The 27246-nt window shown below is 58.4% G+C and overlaps 2 protein-coding genes across 3 annotated transcripts in view; one reads left to right on the top strand and one right to left on the bottom strand.

The window, feature by feature from the left end:
• Nucleotides 1-26645, bottom strand: part of DOCK6 (dedicator of cytokinesis 6) — a 41308-nt gene extending 14663 nt beyond the window's left edge. The window contains exons 1-26 of the mRNA XM_028088732.2: nt 26594-26645; nt 19755-19842; nt 18971-19146; nt 18637-18705; nt 18294-18423; nt 17236-17448; nt 15619-15704; nt 14236-14302; nt 13985-14134; nt 13025-13105; nt 12756-12909; nt 12466-12593; nt 12262-12355; nt 11686-11848; nt 8476-8593; nt 8325-8395; nt 7986-8124; nt 7792-7893; nt 7016-7102; nt 6370-6601; nt 5959-6120; nt 5100-5263; nt 4465-4569; nt 2294-2386; nt 1954-2049; nt 1093-1233 (exon numbers count right to left, since the gene is read on the bottom strand). Of these exons, the coding sequence (XP_027944533.1) occupies nt 1093-1233; nt 1954-2049; nt 2294-2386; nt 4465-4569; nt 5100-5263; nt 5959-6120; nt 6370-6601; nt 7016-7102; nt 7792-7893; nt 7986-8124; nt 8325-8395; nt 8476-8593; nt 11686-11848; nt 12262-12355; nt 12466-12593; nt 12756-12909; nt 13025-13105; nt 13985-14134; nt 14236-14302; nt 15619-15704; nt 17236-17448; nt 18294-18423; nt 18637-18705; nt 18971-19146; nt 19755-19842; nt 26594-26637 (3153 nt within the window). The 5' untranslated portion in view covers nt 26638-26645. The remainder of the gene's footprint in view (nt 1-1092; nt 1234-1953; nt 2050-2293; nt 2387-4464; nt 4570-5099; nt 5264-5958; nt 6121-6369; nt 6602-7015; nt 7103-7791; nt 7894-7985; nt 8125-8324; nt 8396-8475; nt 8594-11685; nt 11849-12261; nt 12356-12465; nt 12594-12755; nt 12910-13024; nt 13106-13984; nt 14135-14235; nt 14303-15618; nt 15705-17235; nt 17449-18293; nt 18424-18636; nt 18706-18970; nt 19147-19754; nt 19843-26593) is intronic.
• ANGPTL8 (angiopoietin like 8) lies at nt 9885-11348 on the top strand. Of its 2 annotated transcripts, none has more exons than XM_088017245.1 (4): nt 9885-10181; nt 10385-10546; nt 11086-11195; nt 11312-11348. In XM_088017245.1, the coding sequence occupies exons 1-4, from the start codon at nt 9885-9887 to the stop codon at nt 11346-11348; spliced, it is 606 nt and encodes a 201-aa protein (XP_087873371.1). The 2 variants fall into 2 exon arrangements, with proteins under 2 accessions (XP_087873371.1, XP_027944561.1); XM_028088760.2 differs by having other exon boundaries at nt 11301-11328.
• Nucleotides 26646-27246: the final 601 nt, after the last annotated feature.

The following is a 27246-nucleotide window of genomic DNA, read 5'->3' as shown; positions in this document are numbered from 1 at the left end:
GGGGGCGTTGTTCCTCCCTTCAGCCCATTCTGAGTGTGGTTTCCTCACAATCCGGCTCAGCCCCTGGGAATATCAGCCCTTGGGGAGGCTCCAGTGGAACAAGGTCGAGAACTTTGAGCCCAGCCCGGAGGTCATGGGAGATTGCACAAGGACTGACTTGGGTTGGGCCGGCATTTCAAAAAATCTGGAAAGTTCCTATCAAATCCAGAACTCCCATTTCTCCTGAAAAATTAGGCATTCTGGCCACAGCCAATGGGTACATGCCCCCGAGTCCACCCTAAGCCCCACTCTTCCCAGGTGGTGAGGCTGTGGGCTCTGGAGCTGGTAGCTTGGGTTCAAATCCCCATTCTGCCCCTTCTCAGTTGTGTGGTATCACATTGTTACCTGGTCCTTCTCTGCCTCAGTTTCCCCACCAGTAAAATGGAGACAACTTCATGGGGGTGGTTGGGAGAATTTAATGATATGATCCATCAACCATGTTTAAGATACACAGTAAGTACTCAATAAATGCTCAATATTATTACTACTCTCATTATTATTATTGCCTGCCTAGCTCCTGTGAACACTGGAATTAGTGATCCAGGACCTAGACAATCAATGGATAAGGCCTCAGAACATCAACGTCCATTTACTGAGCACTTACTGTGTTCGGCACTGTGCTAAGCGCTAATGGATCTGCTCTGTCCACCTCCCCATCCTCATCAACTCCCATTCCCACTTTTGCATACTCCACTCCAGCCACACTTACCTCCTAACTGCTCCTCTAATAACCCAGGCATGGTCCTACCTCAGGGCCTTTGCACTTGCTGTTCCCACTGCCTGGAAGGCCCTTCCCCCAGCCATGGCATAGAGTGCTCTCCCCCGCCCCCTTCAAGTCTCCTCAAAAAGTCAGTTCCATGAAAACATGGATTTGGGCCTGTTGTGTTCACTGCTGTGTCTACCATCCGGCACAGCCACTGTGCACACAGTCAGTGCTCAAGAAACAGATGCTGAGTAAACCGACTGATCTGGCAAGGGGGTTCATGGTGCCCCTGCCCGGCTGGCTCTATGTCCTCTCTCAGACCCCTCTCATTGAGGCCTGTTCCCACACACCTTGTATACCCGGGTGATGACTTCCAGGCCCACAGAGCCCACAAGGGCCGCGATGTCGTCCAGGAAACGCCCAGGGAAGCGAAGCTTGCGGGGCGCGTCCAACCGTTGGCCCAGAAGCAGGTGCAGCGCCATGCTTTTCACCTGGGGGTGGGGTGAGAGTGGAGCGGGGCTTGAGGAACTGAACAGGGGGCAGGGCCTGAGGGGCGGTGAGCGGTGCTTTAGTAGCAAGGCACGGGGGCTAGATGTGGGCATAAGGGGTCCTGGGTAGGGACTGAGCCCTGACTCTTAACACAGGGCTTGAGCCGGCAGTGAGAGGAGCCTGAGTGGGTTCTAGGCAGGGTGCAGGGGTGGGGAGGCTGAGAGAGCCTGGGAAGGGCTGGAGTAGGTCTCCTGAGGCTAAGTATGTGGGTATGACAAGGAGTGGGATTTGAGGGAGTCCTGGGTGGGGTTTGATAGCCCACCAGATCGGGGAGGGGGGTTGTATCTAGCAGTGGTGTTTCAAGGCACCACTTGAAGAGTCTGGCGCAGAGGTCTTGAGTCTGATCACAGGGATTCCCTCTCTCTCTGGCGGTATCTCTTGAGAGGGAGGGGTCTCCACGCTGGTTAGGGGGACTCTCAGTGGTCTCTACAATCTCCTAGGGAAGGTAGGGGGGCCATCTCTCTGTGGAGAGGGTTTCAGGTAAGTTTCAGGGGGCCTCTCTCCAGGGAGAGATCCCCTTCAGTGTCTCTTATCTCTTGACATGGAGGGTTTCTTGGGATCATTTCTCAGGGGTCTCAGGTGCAATCTCAGGGGCTTCTCTCCCGAGGAGAGGACCTCCCCAGGGCGTCTCTTGCTCTCAGGTGGGGAGGAGGGTGTCTCACCATGAGCTGGAAGAAGAACCAGGCATGCTGCAGGACAGCCTCTCGCACGCCACTGCCGCTGACCACCCACTGCAGAGCCAGCTCCTCGTGCAGCAGCTGGGGGTGGGGGCAAGGGTCACAGAGAGCCGAGGAGCCCACCCCGTGCCCTCCTCTGGGGGGCATAACGGGGCTTGGATGCAGCGGGGATGGCTTGGGGTTAGTGCAGCTGGAGACCATGCAGGAGGGGGAGCGGAAGGAGTCAGCACGCCCTTTCCCTGGGCCCTCCAGACCCTGCTGGGCTTCGGGGGAGACAGGAGCTCCGGGGCCAACATGGAGTCACCCACCCCCTGCCTCCCACTACCTTCTGCACAGTGGGTCTCGGCTGGGTGGCTGGTGGGGCCAAGGAGGAGCCCTCGAGGTAGGAAGAAGTTCGGCTAGAGCTGCGGTCGATGGCCTATGATGGGATGGGGTGAAGAGGATGGGGTGGCGAGGGGGGTTAGTGAGGATGCCGGCGGCATGGACGGGGAGGAGCTGGTTGGCATGGATAGGGCACAGAGGTGTCCCTGCGGACAGGCCAGGAGGGAATGGATGATTTTGGCGGAGATAATAAGGATAAAGGTGGGGCGGGGTGATGAAGGGGATGAGAAGCATAACAAAGAGAGAAGGGGGTGCCCAGCAGGGGGAACAGAAGAGATGCGAATGGGGACAGGAGCCTGTTGGCGAGGGTGGACAGGGCCGGACAAAGATGGCAGAGGGATGGGGGTGCGGGTGGACACGGTGAGGAGGGAGGGTGGAGTCAGAGAGCTGGAGAGAGTCCGTGAGGCCAGGGTGGATGGAAGAGAAGGGCAATGAGGTGGAGGAGGGAGCGTAGACAGGGGAGCAGAGAACAGACATGGGGTCCAAGCGAGGGTAACGAAAGAAGAGGGAAAGAGATAGGACAGAGGTGGGTGGAGGTGCCGATGAGATGCAGCAGGAGCAGCCGAGAGCCCCGGGTTCCAGGCCTGGCCCTGTTCCAGCCTTGCCTGCCTCAGTGCTCCCCATCTGTGAAATGGGGATGGGGCCCCACGCTCCACTTCTCCCCTCCTCTTTGCTGGTCGGGAGGTGAGGCCACTGGCAAGGAGAGGAGGCCCGAAGATGGAGCTGCTCTGACCCCTGGAACCTGCCCGGGCCCCAGCACTCGAGGGACCCCCAGTTTCCACAACCCCAGCAGGGCCCTGGCTCCTCAACACACGCCAGATGGGCCACCCACGGCAAAGGCCGGCCTCAGGGTCCCCTCCTGCCTGCAATGCCCACCCTCTCACCACCTCGTCCCCTCCTAGGGGCTCTTCGAGGCCCAGCTGACACCTCAGAGAATGAGGACATTGGGGGAGGCCCTCTTAAAGATGCTGGGGGGCCGGCAGGGCCCATGAACCCAGCTTTCCAGCAATCTCAGGAGAAGACAGTCTAAAAGGTCCCTTGCTGCTAATAGTCCCCTGGCCTGCCTTCAGTGCAGGCTTCCCCGGGTGGTGGGCACAGAGCTAGAACAAGGTCTGGGGCCAAGTGTGCGAGGAAACCACCCCAGTGCCTTCCTTTCAGTGCCTCGGGGGCTCTGAGCTCGGTCCCAACCTTTGCATGTGCCTTTCCCTCCATCTGGACCAGCCACCCTTTCCTGGCTGGCTCTGTCTCACCCTTCAGGTCCCAACAGAAATGTCATCTCCCTGGAGAGGCCCCCCCGAGACCACCCAGAGGAGGCTGGTGGCCTCATTCCTGTTCATTTCTTTTCAGGCATTTTCACACCCTGCACTTTCATACTCGTGTGTTTGTATGATCGGTGCTTATCTCCCAGACGACCTGGCAGCTCAGAGGCCCGGGCTGGACTGAGATCTATCCCAATAAAATCCTGCCTGTGATGCCCTAACGTGTTCCCAGGTTCGGCACCACTGTGCTAATAAACACTTTACTTTGAATCTTGACCACATCTGAAAATTCAGAGCCTAGGGCACAGGGCGAGCCCACAGCAGAGCAAGAACTCGAGAACTCGGACCCAGGTCTGTCTGAAGGCAAAGCCTCTCCCCACACCAGATCCCTGGGAAGGGACAGAGTAAAGGGAGCTGCCCACAGAGGTCTGTCTGCTTGAAACAGGAGGTGAGGGAGAGCCCAGAGGGTCAGTCTCGGCCCTTTGGCATCATTCAGATTGCTATGTCAAGGGGACAGTTGAGAGGCTCCTGAACAGAGTGGATTAAAGGGAGAGAAACAGGCCATGCGAGGCAGTGAGGTTATAGTGGCTGGATTTGCATATCATTTGCATGCTATTTGCATGCCACCCTCTCCCTCCTGTCTCTGCCTGAGGCTGGAGTCTGTAAGGCAGCAAAAGGCTGGTTAAGATGACCGTGATGCCTAAAACACTGACTCCATAGCCCCTGAACAAAGGCAGGAGGGGTCTGCTGCCTCCTTCAGGCAGCCCCCCTAGGTTAGTGGGCCACAGCCAGGAAGGTGGGAGGAGCTCATGCCGAGATGGGGTCACACGCGTGCAGGGGCAGGTAGGGAGGGCACCTGTCTGGGGTCGGCCCCGCAATAAGGGGGTGCCCGTCGCAGCACAGCCTTGCTGCCTCCTGGAGCATAAGCAGAATTCACCCAAGAGTGTGAGCGGTCGATACCCTAGAGACACACGGGGAAGTGATAGAATCCATGGGCAGAAGGCAGGGAGAACGGCACGGAACACCAAGCGTGAGCACTGCCCGGGGCCATACGCGCACCCTGGGCACCCACACGCAACCCTGGCCAATGCACGTGCATGTACGTGCTTGGGGCCCACGCGCATATCCTCCCTGTGGGCGGCCGTGCATGGAGTGTCCCGTGCACACACATGCATGGGGTCTGTGAGTATATGCATCTGGTATATGTGCCTATACGCACCTTCTCCGCTATGTACACACTGCTTTTTTCAACCAGGCCAACCTCCAGACACCCATCCTTGGGTCGGCCGTGGAGTGCGGAGCCCAGGGCAAAGTCTGAGTCGCAGCTCCCAAGCTGTGACAGCCGCAGACCAGCCCCACTGCCCAGAGTCAAGCTTCTGTCCATGCTGCTGCCTGGCGCTTCCCGTCCTCTGTCAACCCTAATCCTTCACCCGCTCACCTGGCAGCCATGGCCGCTGAGGCTAGAGACCCCAGCACCCACGCGCGCCCTACCTTGCTGGCCAGGATGCGGGAGACCTCGTCGTCCACAGAGCCCGGGGCCACGGCCAGGTCAGGGTTGCTGCTGCTGATGCTCTTAGAGCGGGCCAGGTAGAGGCTGGTGGGGCGGCCAGGGCCACGGGCCAGTGTGGCAGGCTGCACCGCCACTGGAGGGGCCCCTGGGGATGGCGGCAAGATGGTCAGCCCCCTGCCCCTTCCCGGCCGGCTGGCCTGGGTAAAGTCACTTTCTGTCTCTGAGCCTCAGTCTTCTCGCCTATAAAATGGGCATGCTAGTGGCTGCCACCTCATAGTGATTTGGGGGAGACGGACAAAGCCCAAGAACAGTGCCTGGCACGTGGTCAGTGCCCAGAGGGGCTAGAGGTTAGTATTAATTACTTAGCAAATAGAAAAGGATCCAACTGCATTGAGCATTCACCGTATCAAGCCTGTTATACGGATTAGACCTCAATTACTATTACCAGTGCCCCCATGAAGGGATGACCGTTATTATCCTTGTTTTACAAATGGAAAACAGACCCAGAGAGGTGAAGTCACTTGCCCCCACTAGCCTGGCCTCAGGGTCACAGCATTTGTAGGAAGCAGAGCTGGGATTTGAGCTTGGGCAGCCCAGCTGCGTCTCTGCTTCAACTTACTTCAGATGCTTGTTGACTGGCTGAATGACCCACCAGTCAAGCAACAAAGACCACCAGCCTGGGGGGGGGAGGAGTGAATAAAAAACTCTCTCTCTTTCAAGTTGCCCAAACCAGCCAAGGTCTGTACGGCCTCCAGGCTTTTGCACATGCTGTTCCTTCTGACTGGGATGCTCTCCTCCCAGATATGTCCTGTCCCCCAGGGGCCTCCCACTAACACTTACCACTTGGGAGGCTGGGCTCGGTGCCAGGCAGTCGGAAGGCATAGTGGACATAGGCAGCCAGCAGCGGGCAGTGACCACGGGCATCCTGGGCAGCCTCTAGACTCCGGTGGACAAGGCTGACCACATGGGCCATTGCTTCAAAGGCCCCACGACCTAAGTTCACTGCCGGGCAGAGCAGAGGTCAAGTGCTAAAGCCCAGGGCCTTCTACCTCCCTAAGGAACCTCCTATCTCCCACCTTTCCAAGGGGTCGTGGGGCCAAAGGGTCACAAGTGGCTGGGAGCCATTTTTCAGAAAGGAAAACCGAGGCCAGAAAGATAAGTGGGCTGGAGAAGGTCACCCAGGTCCAGGGGACTGAGCGGCCGGCCCTCTTCCAGACAGGGAAACTGGGGTCTGAGGCTGTGCCCGCTCACCAATCTGACCGCCAATGATTGGAGGCCGCACGACCAGACGGACGAGCTTGTCCAGCACGTGGTGGGAGAAGGCAACAAGGGGCTCGGGGCTGGCGAGGCGCAGGGCTGCTAGGCTGGCCCGCATCTCCTGCTCCACAGTGCTCTCACTCAGCACGGTGTCCTTGAGGCGGAATGGGAAGGCCCCCTCCTCCAGCACGTGCACCAGAGTGAAGAACTTGTCCAGGTGAGGGTCCTGGGGGTGGGGGGGAGCCGGGGTGAGCAGGGCGGGGGGCCAGGGTTCCATGGCTGGGAAGGCCCTGGACGGTTGGGGGTGGTGCTCAGTGGGCAGAAAACCAAGGCCGGGGATCAATAAACTGACTATAAATGAGGAAAGGGATGAGCTAGGAGCTGGAGGGAGGAGAGGGGGCGGAGGAGTGACCACAGAAGCGGCGAGGGACACACGTGGGGAGGAGAAACCATGCAAAGGGCCAAAGCCCCAGCCGGGATGGCCACTGGCATGGCCGCCCCCGCCTGAGTCAGCAGCTTCCCCGGGAGCGGGGCCTCGCTGACCAAAGTCATGTCCGTGGCCCGAGGCCAGGCCTCCCCGGTCAGCGGCACTGTTGCTCAACCCCAGGCCCGGGCTCCTCAGTTCCCCCCAACCCCCTACCTGCGGGTGCACAGAGGACACGGCAGTGAGCTCCACGCTGAACACGCCCTTGTGGCCATCCACCCAGCGCATGCCCGGCAGCGCCACCTGCAGGAGGGACACGCCAGGTGGGCACTGGCCCGCCCTCCTGGGCCCATAGCGCCACCGGCCCCAGCCACTGCAATACTGTGGGTGTAGCCCAGCCCCACCGGTGGGAGCAGCCGGGCGCCAACCCGGGGGAACGCAGATGGGAGGGAGCACTATGGGGGTCCCCTGGGCAGGCTGGAAGCCTGGGGTACAAACGGAGAAACAGACAATGGAGGCCTGGGGTGCACATTACTGAAGGGAATGAATTGGGAAAGAGCATGATGAGAGAACTTGAGGCCCCCAGGGCATTAATGACAGCTCAAGGGTAAGTGGGAGGGTGACAGCATTAATGGGGGTGATGGGCCCTGGAAGAACTACTGGGGGGGTCATGGTCAGGGAGGCAGGCAGGGCTGCGAACGGGGCACTGGAGCAGAAAGACAGGGAATGGTGAGTGCAGGGGCAGGAGGTGGTAATGAGGCCAGGCTAGTGGGGGATCAGGGACATGTGAGGACAGTCGGACACACAGAAGCAGTAATGGGGGGGTGGAGCAGCCAGGGGCCCCGGAGGCCCTAAAAGAGGGCAACAAGGCTCCCAGGGGTATTCACGGGAGGGAAGGCATGGCACAGATCGGGAACCATGTGGTGGAAGCCTAGGGAGTATTGTCGGGGGACAAGGCATTGGGAGGGGAGGCAGGGGGCCAGGGCACATACATCCGGTGTGAGCACGGAGTAGCTGGGTGGGAGCTGGTCCACAGACACAGGGAGGCAGAAGGGGCCGGTCCTCAGGCGGCCATGCTGCAGCAGGGGGATCCACTGGGGAGAGGCTGGGGGTCAGGTCTGGGGCCAAACAGGGGGTGAGCGGGGCTGGGGCTGGGGGTGGGGGTGAGGGCTGGCGGGGGTCTCACAGTGAAGCCCACGGGAGTCTCCAGCGCTGTGCCCGGCCGGGGCTGGCAGCTGACGTGGTAGAAGGTGAACAGCAGGTGGTGGTTCTCGGTCACACAGGCTGGAAGACGCAGCTTGAACTCCTCGTAGAACTCTGGGGACCTGGCATGGGGCTCTGCTGGGGGCGGGGACCCCCCCTGGCCCTCCCCACCCCCTCTTGCAAGTCACACCCCAGTGCTGCCTGGCCCCACGGTCTGCTCTCTGCCTCAGGATCCCCCACCGGCTCTCCTAGCAGCAGCCTCCTCCCCTCCTGCTGCCCCACCGCGTCCCCACCGCCGGCCCCGGCCCGCCACCCCGCATACTTGTTGTGGTAGACCACTGGGGTGAAGGCCTCTCGGGTGAACTCACTGCAGCTGGACTTGCCAAAGATGACCTGGGGGAGGGTGAGCGTGAGGGGCCCCCCGGGATGCCCCAGCCAGGACCCCCGCCCCCACCCCCGGCGCGGCCACTGACCGGCAGGGCCTGGCTGGGGTCCTCGCCCGCCATGTACTGCACTCGCACGGTGAGGTTGCGCACGGAGCCCTGGCGGCTACTGAAGTTAAGGCAGTGTGGGTACACGTACAGCAGGTTCCTGGGGGGGCAGGGGGGCATCAGAAGGACAGGCGGGGCTGGGCTTCCGGCGCAAGCCTGGCCTGGGACGCGGGGCGGGGGGAGGGGGCATCGATGGCCACGTAGCTGGGGCACTGAGGGCAGCGTATGGGGCAATTATGGGCACCGGGCGAGAGATGTCACTGGCAGAGAGTGGGGGACAGGTGGGCACCCTCAGAGCATAGATGGGGGAACAGTACAGCAGAGGGTGGAGACACAGAGGGACTCTGGGGGCACTGAGGCATGGGGGGGTGCCAAGCAGGGACAGATGGGTGCTCAGGGTCGGGGTTCCAAGAAGGTGGCCCAGGCGGCCAGCAGTCAGGCCGGAGCCCCCACTTGGGCTGACCCGCCCCTTCCCCCCGCTCAGGGGCCTGACTGCCCTTCCCCCAGGAGAAGCTGCTAGAGTTACGAGGCCTGCGTCTTAGGTGGAGAAACTGAGGCCAGAATCAGAAGTGGGGCTGGGCTAAAGTCAGAGTTCTGCCTCTCCCTCTCACGGCTAACTCTCTGTGCAAGCCCCAACCTCCTTCGGGGCCTCAGTTTCCCTATCTGTATAAAGGGGGCATCGAGCCTCCCAGCTTAGCCTTCATAATAATACCAGTAATAAGAAAACAAGGGGAGCAACAAGGATTGTACCAAACGTTAACATGGAACCTAGCGCAGGCCCAGCTCTATTCTAAGCGCTCAGCATGAGAAACAGCTCATTTACTTCTCCAAGCAGCCAAAGAGGGGGGATGAACGTTCCTCCCATTTTATGGTGCATATGTGTGTGTGGGGGGGGCGGAGAATAGAGGCACTTGCCCACAGTCACCCAAGGAGCAGAAATGGCAGCTAGCCCTGATCCGGGGCACACACGGGGCCTGCAGTCAGGCTGTGCGGCCTTGGGAGAGTCTCTGCCCCCTGCACCCCCTCCCCCAAACCATCCGCGCTAAGACGCTCACTATTCTCACTGATATGGCTACCATGTCTGTCACTGTTGTCATCCCTTCCACAGCTGGGGAAACTGAGGCTCCGAGCTTCAGGTTTCCCTGCGGGGCCTGGGCCTGTCTTCGACCAGTGCCCCCCCCAGTCCACAGCTGGCCCCAAGCCCCAGCCAGCGTGATCTCAGCGTGGCCTCACCGGACATTCGCCTGATGCAACTGTCGCGCCACCGCCAGGCCCTTGCACAACCCGGGGCGTCCAGCTGGCCGGTTAACGATTGACCGGGGGTTAACAGGGTGCTGGGGCATAAAAGGTGGTGGCAGTGGCGCCGTGGCCGCACCCTCAGAGCCTCAGCCATGCCCAAGCTCGCACTGTGCCTTTTGTGCGCTCTGGCCACGGTGGCCCAGCCCGCCTCTGCAGCGCCCGTTGGGGGCCTGGAGCTGGCACAACATGAGGAGCTGACCCTCCTCTTCCACGGGGCCCTGCAGCTGGGTCAGGCCCTCAACGGTGTGTACAGGACCACGGAGGCACGGCTAACAAAGGCTGGGCACAGCCTGGGCCTCTATAGCCGTGTGCTGGGCCTTCTGGGGCAGGAGGTCAGCCGGGGCCGAGATGCAGCCCAGGAGCTACGCACAAGCCTGCTGGAGATGCAGGTGGGCACTGCAGTTGGGGCATCGTGGGGTGGGTAGGAGTTTGCGGTGGAGTCGTCTAGGGTAACCAACTGTCTGGGTTTGCCAAGGATTGAGGGGGGGATGGCATCCCTGGAATATAGGACTTTCGGTGTTAAAATTAAGCAAGTCCCAGGCAAACAAAGATAAGTTGGTCATCCTACTAACATCCGCTATTTATCGCTCAGATGGAGGAGGATGCTCTGAAGCTACAAGCAGAGGCCACGGCCCAGGCGCTAGGAGAGGTGGCCCAGGGACAACAGGTGCTGCGGGAGAGCATGCAGCAGCTGGAAGTCCGGCTGAGGGGCGCTTGGCTGGGCCATGCCCAGCAAGAATTTGAGGCCTTAAAGGTAAGAGCCTCCCGGCCCCGGTGGAGTGGAGACTCTGATTTCCCACGAAGAACTCACTTCTGAGCCTTGAGTCCCAGAGACATCTTCAGATCAGCCTCCCAGTGCCATGGCCTCTAACCTATGTGACCCTGGGCAAAACCCCGGTCCCTTCCCATGCCTCAGTTTCCCCATTTGCAAATAAGGGCAACAATTCACGTCTCAGAGCAGAGACAGGGACTCAACACAGATAAAATACTCAGCAGGGGGCAGGGGCTATGGAAGTTACTCAACAAATGTATACTATCAGAGTAACTGGTAGTGTTTCTTGAGTGCCCAGGAACTACCCAGCCATGCCTCTTAATAATTCGTATCATGCTTATAACCCCCCCATGAAGCAAGTCCTCTGTCATCCCCCATTTAACAGATGGGGAAGTTGAGGCCACAGAGTAGCAGTGACTTGTTAGGTCATACAGATGCAGCTGGGGGTGGACAGCCCTGGGCAGGGTCGGGGGATGGGAGGTGAGTGGGCCCCAGCTGAGGTTTCTGTCCTGACCCCACAGGCCCACGCTGACAAGCAGAGCCACATCGTGTGGGCGCTCACAGGCCATGTGCAGCGACAGAGGCGGGAGATGGCTGCACAGCAGCATCGGCTACGAAAGATCCAGGAGAGGTGAGGCTGAAGGGGACTGGCTGGGCGGGGCTGCTGGATGGGAGGTGTACAGGGCACCCGGATGGGGGGCCCCTTTGCCTTGGCTGAGCCTCATCTCCCTTCCAGACTCCATACAGCGGCGCTCCCAGCCTGAGCCTGCCTGGGTGGAACTGAGGACCAGTCTACACGGAGGGGCGCTGCCATACCCCACGCGGCCCCTGCACAAAGAGGAGCTGCCTGCCCCCTGGGGTCGGCCAGGGTGCCGGGGCCTGCTTCTGGCCACGGAGGAGAGACGGAAGCAGGCGGGGACACAGACAGAGGACATGGCCCCGTTGAGGAGGGGTGGAGGCAGGACATGGGACCCTTCATGCGTACACACCCCTCCATTAAAGCAGAGTAGTGGTATCTCACTCTGGTTGTCTGTGTGTGTCTGGGAGAAACGGTACCTCGCTCTGCATGATGCACGAATACCCCCCCATTCAAGTGCCCAGCTGGGCCCTGGGGGCTGTACCTGTAGCTGGTGTGGGGGGCATAGACCTCACGGGCAGGGAACTCCAGGATCTCCTTGGTGGGCCGGCCCCTGGGGTCTGGGTAGGGCTTGACATGAAGCAGCTCCGGGGAGAGGCAGAAGTGTGGGTTCTCAGGGGCCGGGGAAATGTCGATCTTGAGCTGGGCTGGGGAGAGAGGAGCGCGTTTGCACCTGCCCAGGAGCCTCCCACCCCCCAGCCCCACCCTCTCCGGGCTTCAGGGCTGGGGCTCTGACTTTTCCATGATGCCCTCTAGTGGCTGTCCTTCAGGTGCTAAGGCCAGAAGTCACCCTCGATTGCTGTACCTTGCCTCCACATTTGATCAGCTCTACCCTCAGGACCCATGTCCCCACTGCCACCACGTCCCCCATTTGACCCACTATCCCTCTTATTATGTTTCTTGTCTATGACGCCCATTAAAGATCCAGCCCCTGACGTCAGGGATTTGTGCATCCGGTCCCCCGTGGGTCCCCGGGGCCTGGCAGAGCAGGTGCTCAGTGTGGGTTTGCTGAGTGACTGCATGGAAGTGCCAGCTCTTATTTACGGGGTGCACCACGCACCAGTCACGGGCCGCAGGCGCCGCAGGACAGAAGACGGGCGCCGCATGTCAGCCAGGAACTTGAAGAGGTCCTCATCACTGAGCCGCTCGGCCTCCTGCACGGGACATGCCCACGTAAACTGGGTCCCTGGGGCCCGTGCGCCCACAGCGGGGTAACGGGGGCCTGTCCCTGGGAAACCCTCCCCCAGCCCCAAGGGCATGGCACCTGCTTAAAGAAGTTGGTGACAGTTAGCGTGGCTGGGCGGAATCCAGAGAAGCTGCAGGTGTCATCCCCACTACTTGTCCGATCCTGGGGCCCGCGCCGGCGGCGGTCAGTCCAGGCAGGTCGCCGCTCTAGGGGAGGCAGTGATGGAGATGGAGGGGGCAGAGATGAAAGGGAGGCGGGGAGGGCCAGAGAGACAGGCCGACTCGACCTTGTACCAAGTCCGGCCAGCAGAGGGCGCCCCTTCCCCTCCCAGTAGCCCCGCCCCTGGCCAGGCAGCCCCGCCTCCTCACCGCCCTCGGAGTCCGAGTCGCGGTCCGACTGCCCCGCGCTGCTCACGATGTTGGCCAGGTGGACCGCGGTCCAGGCGAAGGGCATGCGGTAGCGGCCCAGGCGGGTGCAGAACTGCTCGGCCGCCAGGCGCAGCTTCTCCAGCTTCTCTTTGTTCTGTGGGGAGACCCCCCAACACACCCCACAAGCTCAGTGCCCCAGGCCTACTGAATCCGGGATCTGCCCTGCCCGGTGACCCCTTCACCACCCCGCTCGGCCTCCACAGGCTTACCTTGGCCGTGTCCACCTCCTTCATCACCATGTAGGGCTCGCAGCACTCGCTGATGTCCCCCTGCTGCAATACTTTCTCCAGCTGAGGGGCAGGCAGGGCCAGTGAGGCCCTGTCCGGACCCCAACCTCCCACCCCATTTCCAATCGCTGGGCGCCCTCGTAGGTCCTCAGACACTCCATCCAGCTAGGGCTCTCGCTCCAACACCTCCCATGGCTCCCACTGTCCTCCGGATTGAGCACTTGCAGTTGGCGTGCCCGGTCAGCTGCCCTCTCCCCTACCCTTTGAACCCACTCCAAACCCAAGTCTCCATATTTTCTCTACATTGATATTTTTGTTAATATACAAAGAGGCCACTCCAAGCATGGCCGGACGCCAATCCTGACCACTTGGGGGCTGTGGGAGCCTAAATAGGTCCCTAACCCATTCTGTACCTCAGTTTCCCCAACCGTAAAATGGAGGCCACAGCAACCCCCACCCCCTGAGGCTGCTGTGAGGTTAAAGGTGGGAATCCCCGTGTAGTCTGACTGACCGTGAGCAGTGCCTGCCTGTAGGTGCTCAATTAGTGTCATTAGCGTAAAACCTAACTGAACGTCTTGGCAAAGGAAATTTGAGCCCACTCCTAGAAACAGAAAATCTCACACAAATGTGCCAACTAGGTCTTTCTCCCCTAATAAACCGAAAAACTCTCAACTTAAAAAACATTCTAAATGTCCATCTGCACGTGTCAGGCTGCCCACTCATGGGTCTTGGCTTAGCAGTCACCTCTCCACAGAAGCCCTCCGTGATTTCTCCCCACCTGGGTTGGGTCAGGAGCCTCCTCTGGGCTACCCAGCTGCCTGTGCTTCCCCCACAAGAGACTTGATCACCCTTCTTGGTGACCTGGCCATCCTCTTCCATGAAAGCAGGGACCACCCTCCGGCGTTTACCATTATCACCCCCTGACCCAGCCCCAGCAGGCACCTTGATGACCAGGAAGATGTCAGGTGAAGGGTAGGTCACGGAGAAGATGGCAGAGCGGGCCAGGGTGGAGATGGCGGGGTGGGTGCCATGGGCCCGCAGCAGCCCCTTCATGGAGTCCGAGTTCAGGTCAAAGTAGAAGTTTTCTGAGATCTGGGGACATGAAAGGCAGCTGGGCCACCACCTCCAGGAAGCCCACTGCCCTGCAACAAGGATGAAGGTTGGGGTAGGAAAGGGAAGAAAGAGGCTCCTACCTTCTTTTTCTCCCGCACATCATACAGGGCCAAGATGCCAAAGATGGGCTCAATTTCGATCTCAAACCTACAGTGAATGGGAAGACTCTGGCAGAGGCTGTCCCTAACACTCCCACCACCCACACACCCCACTCCCTCTTGAGACCCAGCCCAGACTTGGTGCATTATGGTGCTGGCGGGGACTAATTTCCATTGGTCCATCAAGAATCGCTACTTAAGGGCTTGTAGGAAAAGCCTGTCCCATTTTGCAAAAGGGGAAACTGAGCCACTGAGATCCTGCCCCCAACCCCGGCCCCATAACTCACGCAGAGCCCTTCCCCTGAAACTACGGCCCTTGTTCAGTTGATACAGAGGAAGCTTTTGGCACAACAGTGCCCCCCATCCTGAAGTTCTCAACTCCTGGGCTTCCCTGTCCCCCCTTTCTGGGGTGCCCTTTGCCACCCTGGGCTCAGGCCCATCGTCACTCCCCTGAACAGTCCCTATAACCACCTCCCTGTCTTACTCTGCCCTGCTGGCTCCCACTCATCATGCGAGTCTAAGGAAGCATCTTAAAACTTACAGTTTGAGGCTCCCCAGTGTGCTGAGAACAAAATCCTGCATGGTCCATCCCTGCCCACCTCTTGGCCTCATTTTCTCCCCTCCAGACATCTCCCAGCCTTTGGGTGTACCATGTCCCCCCACCTAGAGAGCCCTGTGTGGTCATCCCATGGTTACATGTCCTGTACACAGTAGGTGCTCAATGAATGTTTGCTGAATGACTGGATACTCATAGAGCTGGTTCCCAGCCCTAGTGCTTGGGGCAGGCAGCCCACCTGGGCCTCAGGCCAGACCAGGACCTCCCTTTCCTGCCCCCATCCAGGCAGGAACTCAGGGTGGGGAGGGGCAGGGCTGGGCTTAGGTCCAAGGCCACATCCTGTTCAGCTTCATTCCCACGCACTTCTGGCTGCTCCCAGGGACTGATGTGGAGGGAGCCTCGGTCAGCTGGAAGCTAGGTCCGGGTCCCCAGCGCCCCCGCCAGCCTGGGTCCCAGCAGAGCGAGAGCCAGACTCTGGCCTCACAAGTCATGTGATCTCAGGCACAATGACTGCCACTCTGTGCCTCGGTTTTCCCCCCAACCCACGCCTATCCCACAAGATTAGGGGTAATGCGTGTGAAGGGCTGAGAACGGAGCCTGGCATATAGTGGGTGCTTAAGGCCTGGTGGCTTTGAAGAACGAGAAAAGGAAGTCTTATTTCCCATCTAAAAGTGCCCGGACCTCCTCATGGGTCTCAGGGCTGCACACAGTCATGGCCCAGTTTGGGCAGTGGGCACCATGTGTGCGCGCACCGGAACCTACATGGGGCCTCGCACGTCTGAAGGGAGGGGGTGGGTCAGCACACTCACTTCAGTGACAGACACTTGACCAGGATCCTCTGTCCAAAGTGTTCACGGGGCGGCTCGGGGCGGCTGCAGCGTTCCACAGCCTCGTCCTGCCAAGAGCCAGGGAAGGCAGCTGGGACACGTCCTTTAAGAAGGGCTTGGAATGCGTGGCTTGAGACCAGCTCTACCCCCAGCCTGACTAAAGTTTCTTGCAGTTCCTTTTATTCCCCCTGCCTGGATGCCCTTCCTTGTCCCCTCCTCATCCAGAGCCAGCACTTCCTCCAGGAAGCCTTCCCTGACCCCTGAGGCCTGAGCAGACTCCCTGTCCAGGTGTTCACCGTACCCTATTGCAAAGGGCCACATGGCCGGGACAGAGAGGGCCATGTGAGGGCCAATATCCGGCAACTCATCACAGCACCACTTGGCCTGGGTTGAGATTTCTTGGGAGGAGGGTCTCTCCCCCACTACACTGTGAACTCTGAGGGCAGGGACTGAGTCTATCCTGTTCATGTTGTACCTCCAAGGCCTGCCATACATGTTGGTCAAATAAATACGGAGGCATACAGTAGGGACCTACCAAGAGGTGGTTAGATAAACATAGATGTCTACAAAAAACATTTGATTAATGCTGACTGGACATACAGAGGGATATATACTAGGCCCCAGGTAAGTACTTATTGAATAAACATAGGAGTATAAAGTAAGCACTCAATAAATGGCTGAATGAAAACAGAGGTGTATACACCAGGTTCCCAATAAAAGTTGGTTGGGTAGGGGCACCTGGCTGGCTCAGTTGGTAGAGCCCTCAATTCTTGATCTCAGAGTTGTGTGTTCAAGCTCCATGTTGGGCATAGACATTACTTAAAAACAAAGTTGGTAGGGTTAACATAAGTACTCAAGACATACGAGTTGCTACATAAAGGATTATACAATAGGCATATAATTAACATCGGCTGAATAGAGAAGTATATAATAGGTGCCCAATAAATGCTGGGTGGATAAATATAGGAGTATATATAAAACAAAAGCCACTGAATAAAAACACAGGGTATACACTAGGTGCCCAACAAATGTTGCTTGGGTCAATATAGGCATATATAGGAGGTGCTCAATAAATATCAGTTGATTAAATTCTGTTTGAATTGGGGAGGGGCAAAAAAAAAATTCTGTTTGAATTAAGGAGAAGACTATACACAAGCATACATTAAGTATTGGTTGAAAGACGATAGGAGTATATGGTAGGTATCCAATAAATGCTGCCGGGATAAATATAACAGCATGTAGTTGACATCCAATAAAAGGAATTGAATAAAAAAACAGGGTGTCCAGGGGCACCTGGGTGTCTCAGTAGGTTGAGCCTCTGACTCTTGATTTCGGGTTATGGGATGGACTCTGCGCTCAGCGGGAGTCGGCTCCAGATTGTCTCTCCCTCTTCCTCTGCCCTCCCCCTATGCCCGCACTGTCTCTCTCTCTCTCTTTCTCTCTCTCTAATAAATATTTTTTTAAACCCCCCAAAAACAAAAACGAAACAAAAAACCCCAGGGTGTATAGTAGGCCCCGAGCGAGTGTTGGTGGGATACCATATAGGGTCGGGTGCGTGGGTGTGGGCCTCAGGGCTGCGGCGGGTTTGGGGGCTCCCACCTCATCAGGTGCCGGGTAGAGCGCCAGCAGGGCGCGGGGTCGGTGCTGCCGCCTCGAGGCCTCGTTCCGCCGGTCCACATCCTCAGGGGCTGTGCGCTCCAGCAGCCACGGCAGCAGTGAATCAGCTGCCAAGTTCCTCAGGTCAAAGATGCCGGAGGCACCGCTGCTCCGCGGGGTGTCCTCTGGGGAGCCTGAGGAGTGCCGGGGGTCATCCTGCCGGTGAGGAGGCACAAACACGGAGCGCCCGCTGGATGCACTTTCAATCCCGCTCCCGTGAGACTGTTCCCATGCCCAATTCGTAGATGGGAAAGCTGAGGCCCAGGGGGTGGGGGTGGGGTCACCGCTACAAGGGTCACTTTGAGGCTTTGCTGAGCCTCTTTCTAGAACTTTCTGCCGGGAAGGGTGCCCCTCCTTTACCACCGTTGGGGGAGGCTCCTCCTGGGGTCAAGGTAAGGACATGTGTGGGCTGGGCCAGTGAGAACCTTCCCTGGGGCCTTGCTCACTGTCAACAGGGGAGGGAGAGTTCCCAAGGGGACTGTCGCTGGCTCAGGGTAACCCGCCCGACCTCCCGGACTCAGCTATATGGTCAGAGGCAGACCACCCTGGTTCAAACCCCCACTCAGCTCTCTGACCCTGTGTCCCCGAACCCAGCTCAAAAGGCCTCAGGAGCCTCATCTACATCTAAAAATAGTAACAATGGAAGCGATATCAGTAATTCTTGGTAGGATTATCGTGGGCATGAGCCTGGTGAATACTGGCTCAGGACCCAGTGGGCCAGTGAAGCTCCTCTAATCACCTTGCTATGCCTCAGTTTCTTTATCTGCAAAATGGCTGTGGCCTTGCCTCCCAGGATGAAAGATGAGGACAAGTATAAAGCCTTTAGTATACACTAAGCACTTAATAAATGTTCATAATCATGACTCTTAACTTTTAACTCACGGGGCTGACATTTCCTTTTGGGTTCAAGGTCATTTGGGTCTCTTCCCGTCACATGTGACCGAGAGCTGGGGCCAGAGCCCACACACCCCTATGGTGACGCATGGCCGGGGCTCCCTCACCGAGTCCTCTGGGCCGGACCTCTCATCCCCAGAAGTGTCCTGCTCAAAGACCTGGCGGGTGAGGTCCTTCTGCCGTTCTCGCTGCGTCTCCGTGGTGATGGGGCTATATGCCGCACTCAGATGCTGGTACCTAGGAGGAGGCAGGGCTGGGTGGGTAGCAGGGATGAAGGCACACCCACAGGTCCATGTGATGCCTGCCAGGCCTTCCACCCTCCCTGTGATCCACCAGAGAAGTCCAGCTGCCCCTGCAGCACAGTGGGCAGATAAGCAGGAGGACTGGCCCAATGGGCTCAGACCTGGCCTCTTGACCCTCTGCCCGGAGATGCCCCCGAGCCGGACCCACCTCCTGTGAGCAATGATCCAATCCTCTGTATACATCTCCACCGCGGCCCTCACCTGGGCATCCAGCTTTCTGCACAAAATAAAATCAGGGTAAACAGAGGCAGGGCACAGTGTTCATCTGTCCAGTGGCCTGAGGTAGGTCCTGCCCTTCTGCCCATTTTGGAGATGTGGAGACGGAAGCTCAGAGAGGGAGGGTAACTTGCCCAAGGTCACACAGCCAAGCCAGGAGTTGAACTTGGGGCTGTGGGGAGCCTGATGGAAGGGGGGTGTGGATGAGGGGCAGGCACGGAGGCAGTCCGGAGTTACAGACAATGAGGGCGTGGGGCTGAACCCACCCATCCTCAGGGATCCCGGGCTCTGTGGTCCGGCATTCCCGGGGCTGTAGCAGAAGCTCCAGGTCGTCGGCTGGAAACTCAGCCAGGTCCCGGAGGGGCCCGGGCTCGGCGTCTGGTGGCCGGCTCAGGAGTACATCCTCGAAGTCCAGGGGCTCAATGACTTCAGTCAGTGGGACCTGGGTTGGAGCAAGGTGGCTGTGGGCCCTGCCCTGGGGCTGAGGAAGCGGGGTGGGGCGCGGGGGGGAGGGGCGCGGGCTTGGGCTCAAGTAAGAGGGCAGTGGGAGCCATGGAGGGTGCTGGAGCTGTGAGAAGCCAGGGAGGACAGTGACCTCAGACTCTCTACCCCCATCCCAGCATGGCCTGCCCCGCCCCTCTTTCCAGGCAGGAAATCACACCCCTGTGCCTGGAGGGGCAGGGTTATGCTGGAAGGAAAGGCAAGCTGGCTGCAGCAAAGAAAGAGAAAGACAATTCCTCAGGTCCCACTCCCTCTCCGCTGCAGCTGGAAGTACCTCCCATCCCCACCCCCCCAATCTGGGTGGTCCCGGCAGCAGGAGGTGGGGCGGCATCAGGCTGACCACCCACAGCGCTGCCCCCACAAACCCCTCAGCAGCTGCAGAGAGGGGACTACCCTCCCCACCCGCAGGGAAAGAGGAGCGGGGACAGCCCCACCCAGGACAGGGCACCAGTGGGAGGGAGGGGTGGGTGGGACCAGGCCCGGGCAGAGGGGAACCCCACATCTGCTAGAGAGCAGGGTCCTGGAGGGGAGTACCTCCCAAACACATACCCCCAGAAAGCTGCTGCTGCGCCTGCTGGAGTGGGGAGAGCCACTGCGCTCCCGGGACACCTGCTTCCGCACCTCCGCAGCCACTGTCCTGCAGAGGCAGGGAAGGGGCCACTGAGGACATGACAACTTGGGCAATGTGGCCCTGGGAACTCCACTTCAGGCCAATGAATTCATTCTCTGAGAGGAAAATCCAGGCTGTGGAAGGGAAAACCCAGGCCACGGACCAGGAGATCCTAGGCTTCAGAATCTGTAGATTTCAGCCTCAGGGCCCCAGGGTTGTGGTTGATACAGAGGCCCCAGGACCCCCCAAGCTGGGCCTGGGGCCCTTCCAACACCACCCCCACCCCCCGCCAGTCATGCACAGATGGAAGGATTTGCTCCCGGCAGGGCATGAGGGTCACAGATCCTTCTTTATCCCTGATGCCCAGCAATGGGTGTGAGTCCTGGCTGGCCAGCCCCCTGGTTCCCGGCCTTGGCTTCCTCATCTGGGGGACCTCCGCCCACCCTGTCCCATCCTTGCTATGGGGCTTTGGACAAGTCACTCCTGCCTCTGAGCCTCAGTTCACCCATCTGAGCGTGTGTTAAGAGAACAGCATGACTCACAGAGCACTCCCAGTAACCAAGATCTGGGCTATGGCCTTCCTGGGCCACCTGCACCTGTGCTGGCCTTCCAAGTCAGGGAGGAGGAGGGTGAAGGAGCAAGACCCACAGGGGAGGGGGCCAGCACAGGAATCTGGGACTTGGTACCCCCAGGCACTCAATTCCTTCAGCTGAGCTTGGAAGGAGGGGAAGGAGAGAGAGCTGCACAGTTATCTGAGGAAGAGGATTCCAGGCAAAGGGTACAGCAAGTGCCAAGACCCTGTGGCTGGGCTCTGTGCTCCAAGCATGGAGACTCCTGCTTCCCAGGGTCTCTATGAAGGCAGGAATAGGGCTGTGTGGTCCCCATGGAGGCCCCAGCACCAGCCCCCCACACAGTAGGTACTCAATAAATTTTTCTTGAGGGGAATGGATCCCTCCCCATTTCCCTCCTGGTCCAACTTCCCTAAATCCACCGTGAGTTAGGAGAAGCCCCAGATATTTTAGCTGTGTGGCTCTGGGCAGATGGGATACCCTTTCTGGGCCTCAATCTCTCTTTTTTAAAAATTTATTATTATTATTATTATTATTATTTTTAAGATTTTATTTATTTGACAAAGAGAGACACAGCGAGAGAGGGAACACAAGCAGGGGGAGTGGGAGAGGGAGAAGCAGACTCCCTGCTGAGCAGAGAGCCCGACGCGGGGCTCGATCCCAGGACCCTGAGATCATGACCTGAGCTAAAGGCTGACGCTTAACAACTGAGCCACCCAGGAGCCTCTGGGCCTCAATCCCTCCTAAAATTGAGAAGGCAATTGCCTGGGTATTTGGGCCTCACTCCCATTTTCCACTTTTGTGCTTGGAAGTTTTCATAATGAAAAGCCGTAACCCCCCCCCAGAAGTACTATGCTGATCACAAACCATGGACCACCGATGAGACGAATGTGTGCAGTGGGCTCAGGGAAGACAGGCGGGGGTGGGGGAGACTGGGGCCAACGGGGGTCATCTGGAAGCCTCTGAATTCAAATCCGTATAGGTCAAACAAAACTTGACCCTGACCCTGACCCACCATGGGGGCCTCCAGTTGAGACCTCAGCCTCACTCCTCTGCCTCTGTATTCTATTTACTTTCTCTCTCAACTGTCCCAGAGTCTTGCTTCTATTGTTTGGGGGTGTGGAGGGAGCTGACGGAGGACCTTCTAGGAAATCCAAAGGGTGTTCCAAATGAGCTATTTGTCCTCAAATTCCCAAAGTTGGGGCCACCTCCTCTGGAAGCCTGGGCACACAGGGTCTTGGGGGATGATTTATGAAAATGCCGGGACCAGGGCACCAACAGAGCAGGGAGAGGGGAGGGGGGATGGCCAGGACTCCCACTTCCTTTTGTCTTTGGCCTTGGAGAGATGGCCCCTGAGTGGGAAAAGGCCAGGTCCTCAACACTGTGGCCATGGGAGCCACTTTCCTGTGCCCCAGGGCTCTGCACTTGGGCCTGGGCAAGCACGGATGAGCATCATCCCCTCTGTGGACCTCTGGGCTCAATACAGTACCCACACCTTATCGAACTGTTCTGAGTATAAGGCTCGGCACACAGTAAGTGCTCAATTAAGGCTTGCTGTCACTAAGTTGCCTTAAAAGGATCCTGGGAAACTGGAATTTCTGGCCTTGCTTTTTATGCTGGGCCAGACGAGGAGTGAGCCTCGGAACAGGGCGGGTCGGGAGGCATCTGGGGTTAGAGAGCCGAGTGTGGTAGGTGCCAAGAATCACATCCCTTTGGGCCAGAAGTCAGAGTCTGTGCCCCCCAGCACGTGGTGTTCCACGTTGCCCATGATGGGAAACAGGGCCAAAAACAGGGGCTCCAAAACCTGCCTGTCCCATGTCCACGCTCACCGCCGCCCCCCCCCCACAGTGGTCCCATCCAGCCTCCAGGTTTCAGGACCACCCAAACAAGGACAATCCTTGGGTCCATCCTGTGTGGCACCTGCCTCCTTTGCATGCCCACGTGGGGTCTTGCAGGCATGCAGCCTGACCATAACCTGCCCTCCTGCCATCCTCCCTGTCTCCCTAAGGGCAGCTCTGGGGATGCTCAGGACCCACGCCTGGGAGTCATCCCCAATTCCTCTCTCTTTCTCATGCCCACATCAGATCTGCTTCAGACACCCCCACAGAGCACATCTTTTAAAAGGAGGCAACATGTTGAGCTGAATATACTGGTTTTCCTCAGGAAGTGACCTCAGGATTGCAATGAGAGAAACTGCAAAGATCAGGGGGTGGGTTACAGCTACTGCTGAGACAAATCCTCCTAAGGTGAAAGTCAACAATCCTACATGATGCCACAGAGACACTCAGAGGGGAAAGATAAAGCAGTGGCATCAGTGGGAATTCATGTGAGACTGTGGACCTCACCCCAGCGCTGGTCGGATTAACAGAAATCTATCCCCACAGGGGAGGACTATAAAACCAGAAACGAGAATGGCATAAGCCTCTGACGCTCTGTGTTCCCACTTGGGTAAAAAAGTGAGGGAAGGCTATGAATGCATATAAACCCATAAAGAGATGCCTCTTTATACCCCAGCCCAGCCCTCCTGGACTGGCAGAACATTTAAAAGACAAATGATCTGCCTGCCAGCGACAGGAACTCTCATCTGCTGCTGGGGGAACCCCTTTAGACAACCATCTGCAACGATCAAGCAAAGTTGAAGATAAGCCAATCCAGCAATTCCACGCAGAGGTGTAGACACTCAGGAGGCTGAGAATGTTCACGGCAGCCCCGGTAATGACAACCCCAAAGTGAAAAGACACACAGGTTTTTTGACCCAAGACAGAGACTGCACGCGGGCGGGAGGAATAGTATGCAGCAATGAAAAAGGATGCACCCGCCCACAGGTGACAGCATAGACGAGCCCTCCTCCTCCTGACATCATGTCAGGTGAGAGACTCTGGACACACAAGCCTCGACACCCCACGTGATTCCGTCGATAAGATGTTCTAAGCAGGCAAAAGTAACCCGTGGCACACAGGGAACCAGCCCGGCTGGAGAAACCATAACGCAAGTGAGGAAGTGAGGGCAGCTGCCATCAGCATGGCAGTTCCCTGGGGGACGGAACTGGGTGCAGATCAGGAGGGGCGGCTAGGTCGGGTGGCCCAGGAGATAGAGACTGCCTTCATCTCTGCCTTTAACCCCAGTGACTTTTTCCCCTGGTATTTATTGTCTTGTTGTTTTGTGTTTTCATTTTTTTTAGGATTTTATTTATTTATTTGAGACAGAGAGAGCGCACGAGCAGGGGGAGGGGGAGGGGCAGAGGGAGAGGGAGAAACAGACTCCCCACTGAGCAGGGAGCCCGATGCCGATGCCGGGCTTGATCCCAGGACCCCCGGATCATGACCTGAGTGGAAGGCAGACACTTAACCGGCTGAGCCACCTGGATAGCCCTGCTTTTTAATTTTTTAAAAAGTAATCTCTACCCCCAATGTGGGGCTCGAACCCATGACCCCGAGATCAAGAGTCCCATGCTCCACTGACTGAGGCGGCCAGGCGCACCCCTGGCGTTGGTTCTATAATTAACTACTATTTAAACTTTGCATTTTTCTAGATGCATGTCAGATGTCACCATTTTTTTAAAGGTAGAAAATAATAATACGTGTGTGTGCTCACGTTTGCAGCTGTATTTGGGGACAGGGGTGGGAGGGAGACATTTCCTTGAAATCCCAGAGGCACCTTTGGAATTTGGTCAATACATGTCTCTTTGCCCTCCCACGCCTCCAACGAAATCACTATTTCCTTGAGTGAGAAATGCCACCTGCCCCGCAGGAGACAGCTGGGGGGCCGAATGAAGATGCCGCTATCAGATACCTGGAAGAATGGGGGATATGTGGGGGGCAGAAAGAGACACGGTTTCTGAGATTGTTCTGAAGTCTGGGGCCACACACTCCTGGGCTCACTTCCCCACAAGAGACACTCGACAGTGACCTAACCACTGTGAGTCCGGCTTTCTATGGTTATACCTATGTCACCGGGCTCTGGTGACAAATGGCATTCCCGCTGGGGACCAGCCAGCCATAAACATATTATAGGCACTGGCCATTATCACCATTCCATACTGTGTTTTATTTTAAACAGTATAAGTGAAAAAATGAACAAGTTATATTGCATACAGTAATGTTTGTCCATGTTATTTACTTTTATAAGAGTTTGTAGTTTTAGGACACCTGGGTGGCTCAGTTGGTTGGGCGACTGCCTTCGGCTCAGGTCATGATCCTGGAGTCCCGGGATCGAGTCCCACATTGGGCTCCCTGCTCAGCGGGGAGTCTGCTTCTCCCTCTGACCCTCTTCCCTATCGAGCTCCCTATCTCTCATTCTCTCTCTCAAATAAATAAATAAAATCTTTAAAAAAAAAGTTTGTAGTTTTAAGTTGTCCCCCCAAATCTTTGTTTCTTTTAAAGAATCTGTTTATTAGGAAACTGGGGGACTGTTTAACTTTTGGGTCAATATGGCATTGTGGAATGAATGACTGAATGAATAGATGAATATAGGCCCAGATCTGAGCATGTAGACACCTGGGTGTCTACTAGGCTGCTCTGGAGGCCCTGGCAGAGGATGGCTAGAAGACTTGAGCCTTTTGCTTGTGGTTCACTGGGGCCCCAGGATCATTCTCTGCTCTTCTTACCCTGGGCTCTGTAGCATCCGTTCCCCAGGGCAGGACCCAGGACCTCTCTTTTTTACTGGAGTGGAAGCCAGGACCCAAGAACACAGAGACCGAGTGGCAAAGAAATGCGTTCAGAGAAGCCAAAGGTCCAAGACAGAGAGGCAATTCGGGAACATAAAGATAACAGAACATAAAAATTGCCTGACCACTATGCTCCAGACACATGGTCACATCCGTATGTTCAGAACTCTTCATGGCTCCCACCTCACAGGATACAAGTTAAGGTCCTCCCCACAACCCACAAGACCCCACACGATCTGCTCCCACTGTCCCCTTCCTCACTCTGCTCCAGACTGGCTGGCCTCCTCAGATGACCTGTAAATACACTATGCTTCCTCCTGCCTCAGGGCCTTTGCACTTGCCTTTCCCTGTGTTTGGATTGCTTTTCCCCCACATATGGGCATGGATGCCTCCTTCACCTCCTTCAGAACTTTGCTCAAGTGTCACCTTATCATCCCGGACTTCCTGATGTGCTTCTCATATCTAAAATGGCCCCCATCGTCCCCATCTCCTTTCCCTGCCTCGTGTGTCCCCATAGCACTGGCACTTATCATTAATACATAATCTACTTTATTGTGCTACTGCTCTGTCTATCCCATTGTATCTGCCACCAAGGGTGGGACCTTTTCTTGTGTCTCCAACAGGCCAGCGCTGGACCCACAGGGCGCTCTTTCACTTGGGCATGGCCAGCACAGGTCCCCTGTAGAGAGGACCCCTGGGCAGACTCTGACTGGCCAGGGAGGCAAAGAGGGGGCTGAGGCTCTTCAGCCCTAGTCTGACCTCTCCCAACCGGGCTGAGTCTCTTACAATCTCCAGTGGCCACGGAAATGGATCCCCCAGCCGCCTGGCGCCTGTCCCCTCCCCCGTCTGCCCACCAGCTGGTTGGGTCCCCAGCCCCCACTCCCTCCATTCAATCACCCATCCATCTCCAGCGCGTCCAGTCGCCGCTGGGAGAGCCTGAAGCAGGGCTGGGGGGTGGGGAGGGCATCCACAGCTGTCTCCTGCTCCCCAGACAGCTGGGCACGGGACCCTGGCAGTGGGGGAACAGCACGGGAAACTTCCCGAGGGGCCTCAAAGGCCTCCAAGAGCACCATCCCTGTTCCCACATCCCGGTTCCAGGAGCATCCCAGCCCCGCGCCAGGAAAGAGGGTGGGTCGCGAAGGCCCCTCCCGCTCCCACGCCCTCGGGCTCGGGGACCCGGGAAGGACCGGGGGATGGCGAGGGACGCGGAGGGCTCCCGGTCCCCGCTCTCCCTGCGCCGCCGCCTCCGGGAAGGCCCCCGGACACGCCCCCACGCGTCCCCCCCACCCCACCCCCCGGCGCCCAGGGCGGACCTCGGCTCAGCCGCCGTCGCACTCGCAGCCCCGCCGCGGCCCCAGCGGGGACCCCGGCCGCCCTCCCCGCCTCCCGCCGCCCCCGGCCCCCGCCGGAGGAAGCGGGCCGGAGCCGGCCCGGGCGGAAGGGGCTTGAATCGGGGACGCCGGGGCCGGGGAGGGCCGGGCCGCCCCGGGGCGGGGCTCGGACACGTGCGGGCGGCCCGGGAGGGGCCCGGCGGCCGCGCTACCTGTTGATCTTGTGCGCGAAGGCGCGCCGCTCGGCGGCCGCCATGGCGCCGCGCGCCTCCCGCCGCTGCCGCCGCGCGCACCGTCCCCGCCGTGATCGCCGCCGCCACCGCCTCCCGGTTCTGGGCTGCCCGGGCTGGGCGGGGCCGGGGCCGGAGGCGGGGCCCTTCCGGGTGTGCGGGGCGGCTCCGTGCTGCCCCTGCCGGCCGGAGGGGCGCTGGGGCCCCTGGCCGCCTCCGCGCGCCCCTCGGGTCTGGGGTGGGGAAACTGAGGCTCTGAAGGGGGCAGGAGAGGAGAGGCGCCGGGACCGAAGCTGGGGATGTCAGACTCCGAGGGATGCTCTTTCTGCCCTCTGATTAATCCGCACAATAATCCCTAATAAGTATAATCTCAAGCGTTTATGAAGCATGGCCCTGCAATTCACAGGTGCAGAAGGAACGATCGCTTCCCCATTTTACAGATGCGTAGACTGAGGCACGGAGGCGCTCAGACGTTTGCCCAGGCCTGAGTGATCACAGGGGTCTCTGAGGCCACTGTGGGATGTGCCCCAGTCCAGGACAAGGGAAGCAGAGGGGTCCAGCTGGGCTCTGAGATGCGGGGCCATGTGACTGGGGCCTGAGTGAGCCAGTCCAGGAGGCTGGACTGGCCCGGCTGC

This window comes from Eumetopias jubatus, unplaced genomic scaffold (genome assembly GCF_037043125.1).
Source record: "Eumetopias jubatus isolate StellerSeaLion01/CBP00866 unplaced genomic scaffold, mEumJub1_p1.0 scaffold_1, whole genome shotgun sequence".
Classification (NCBI taxonomy): domain Eukaryota; kingdom Metazoa; phylum Chordata; class Mammalia; order Carnivora; family Otariidae; genus Eumetopias; species Eumetopias jubatus.
The sequence above is the reverse complement of the archived record's forward strand: the minus strand, read 5'-3'. Positions and strand labels throughout refer to the sequence as shown.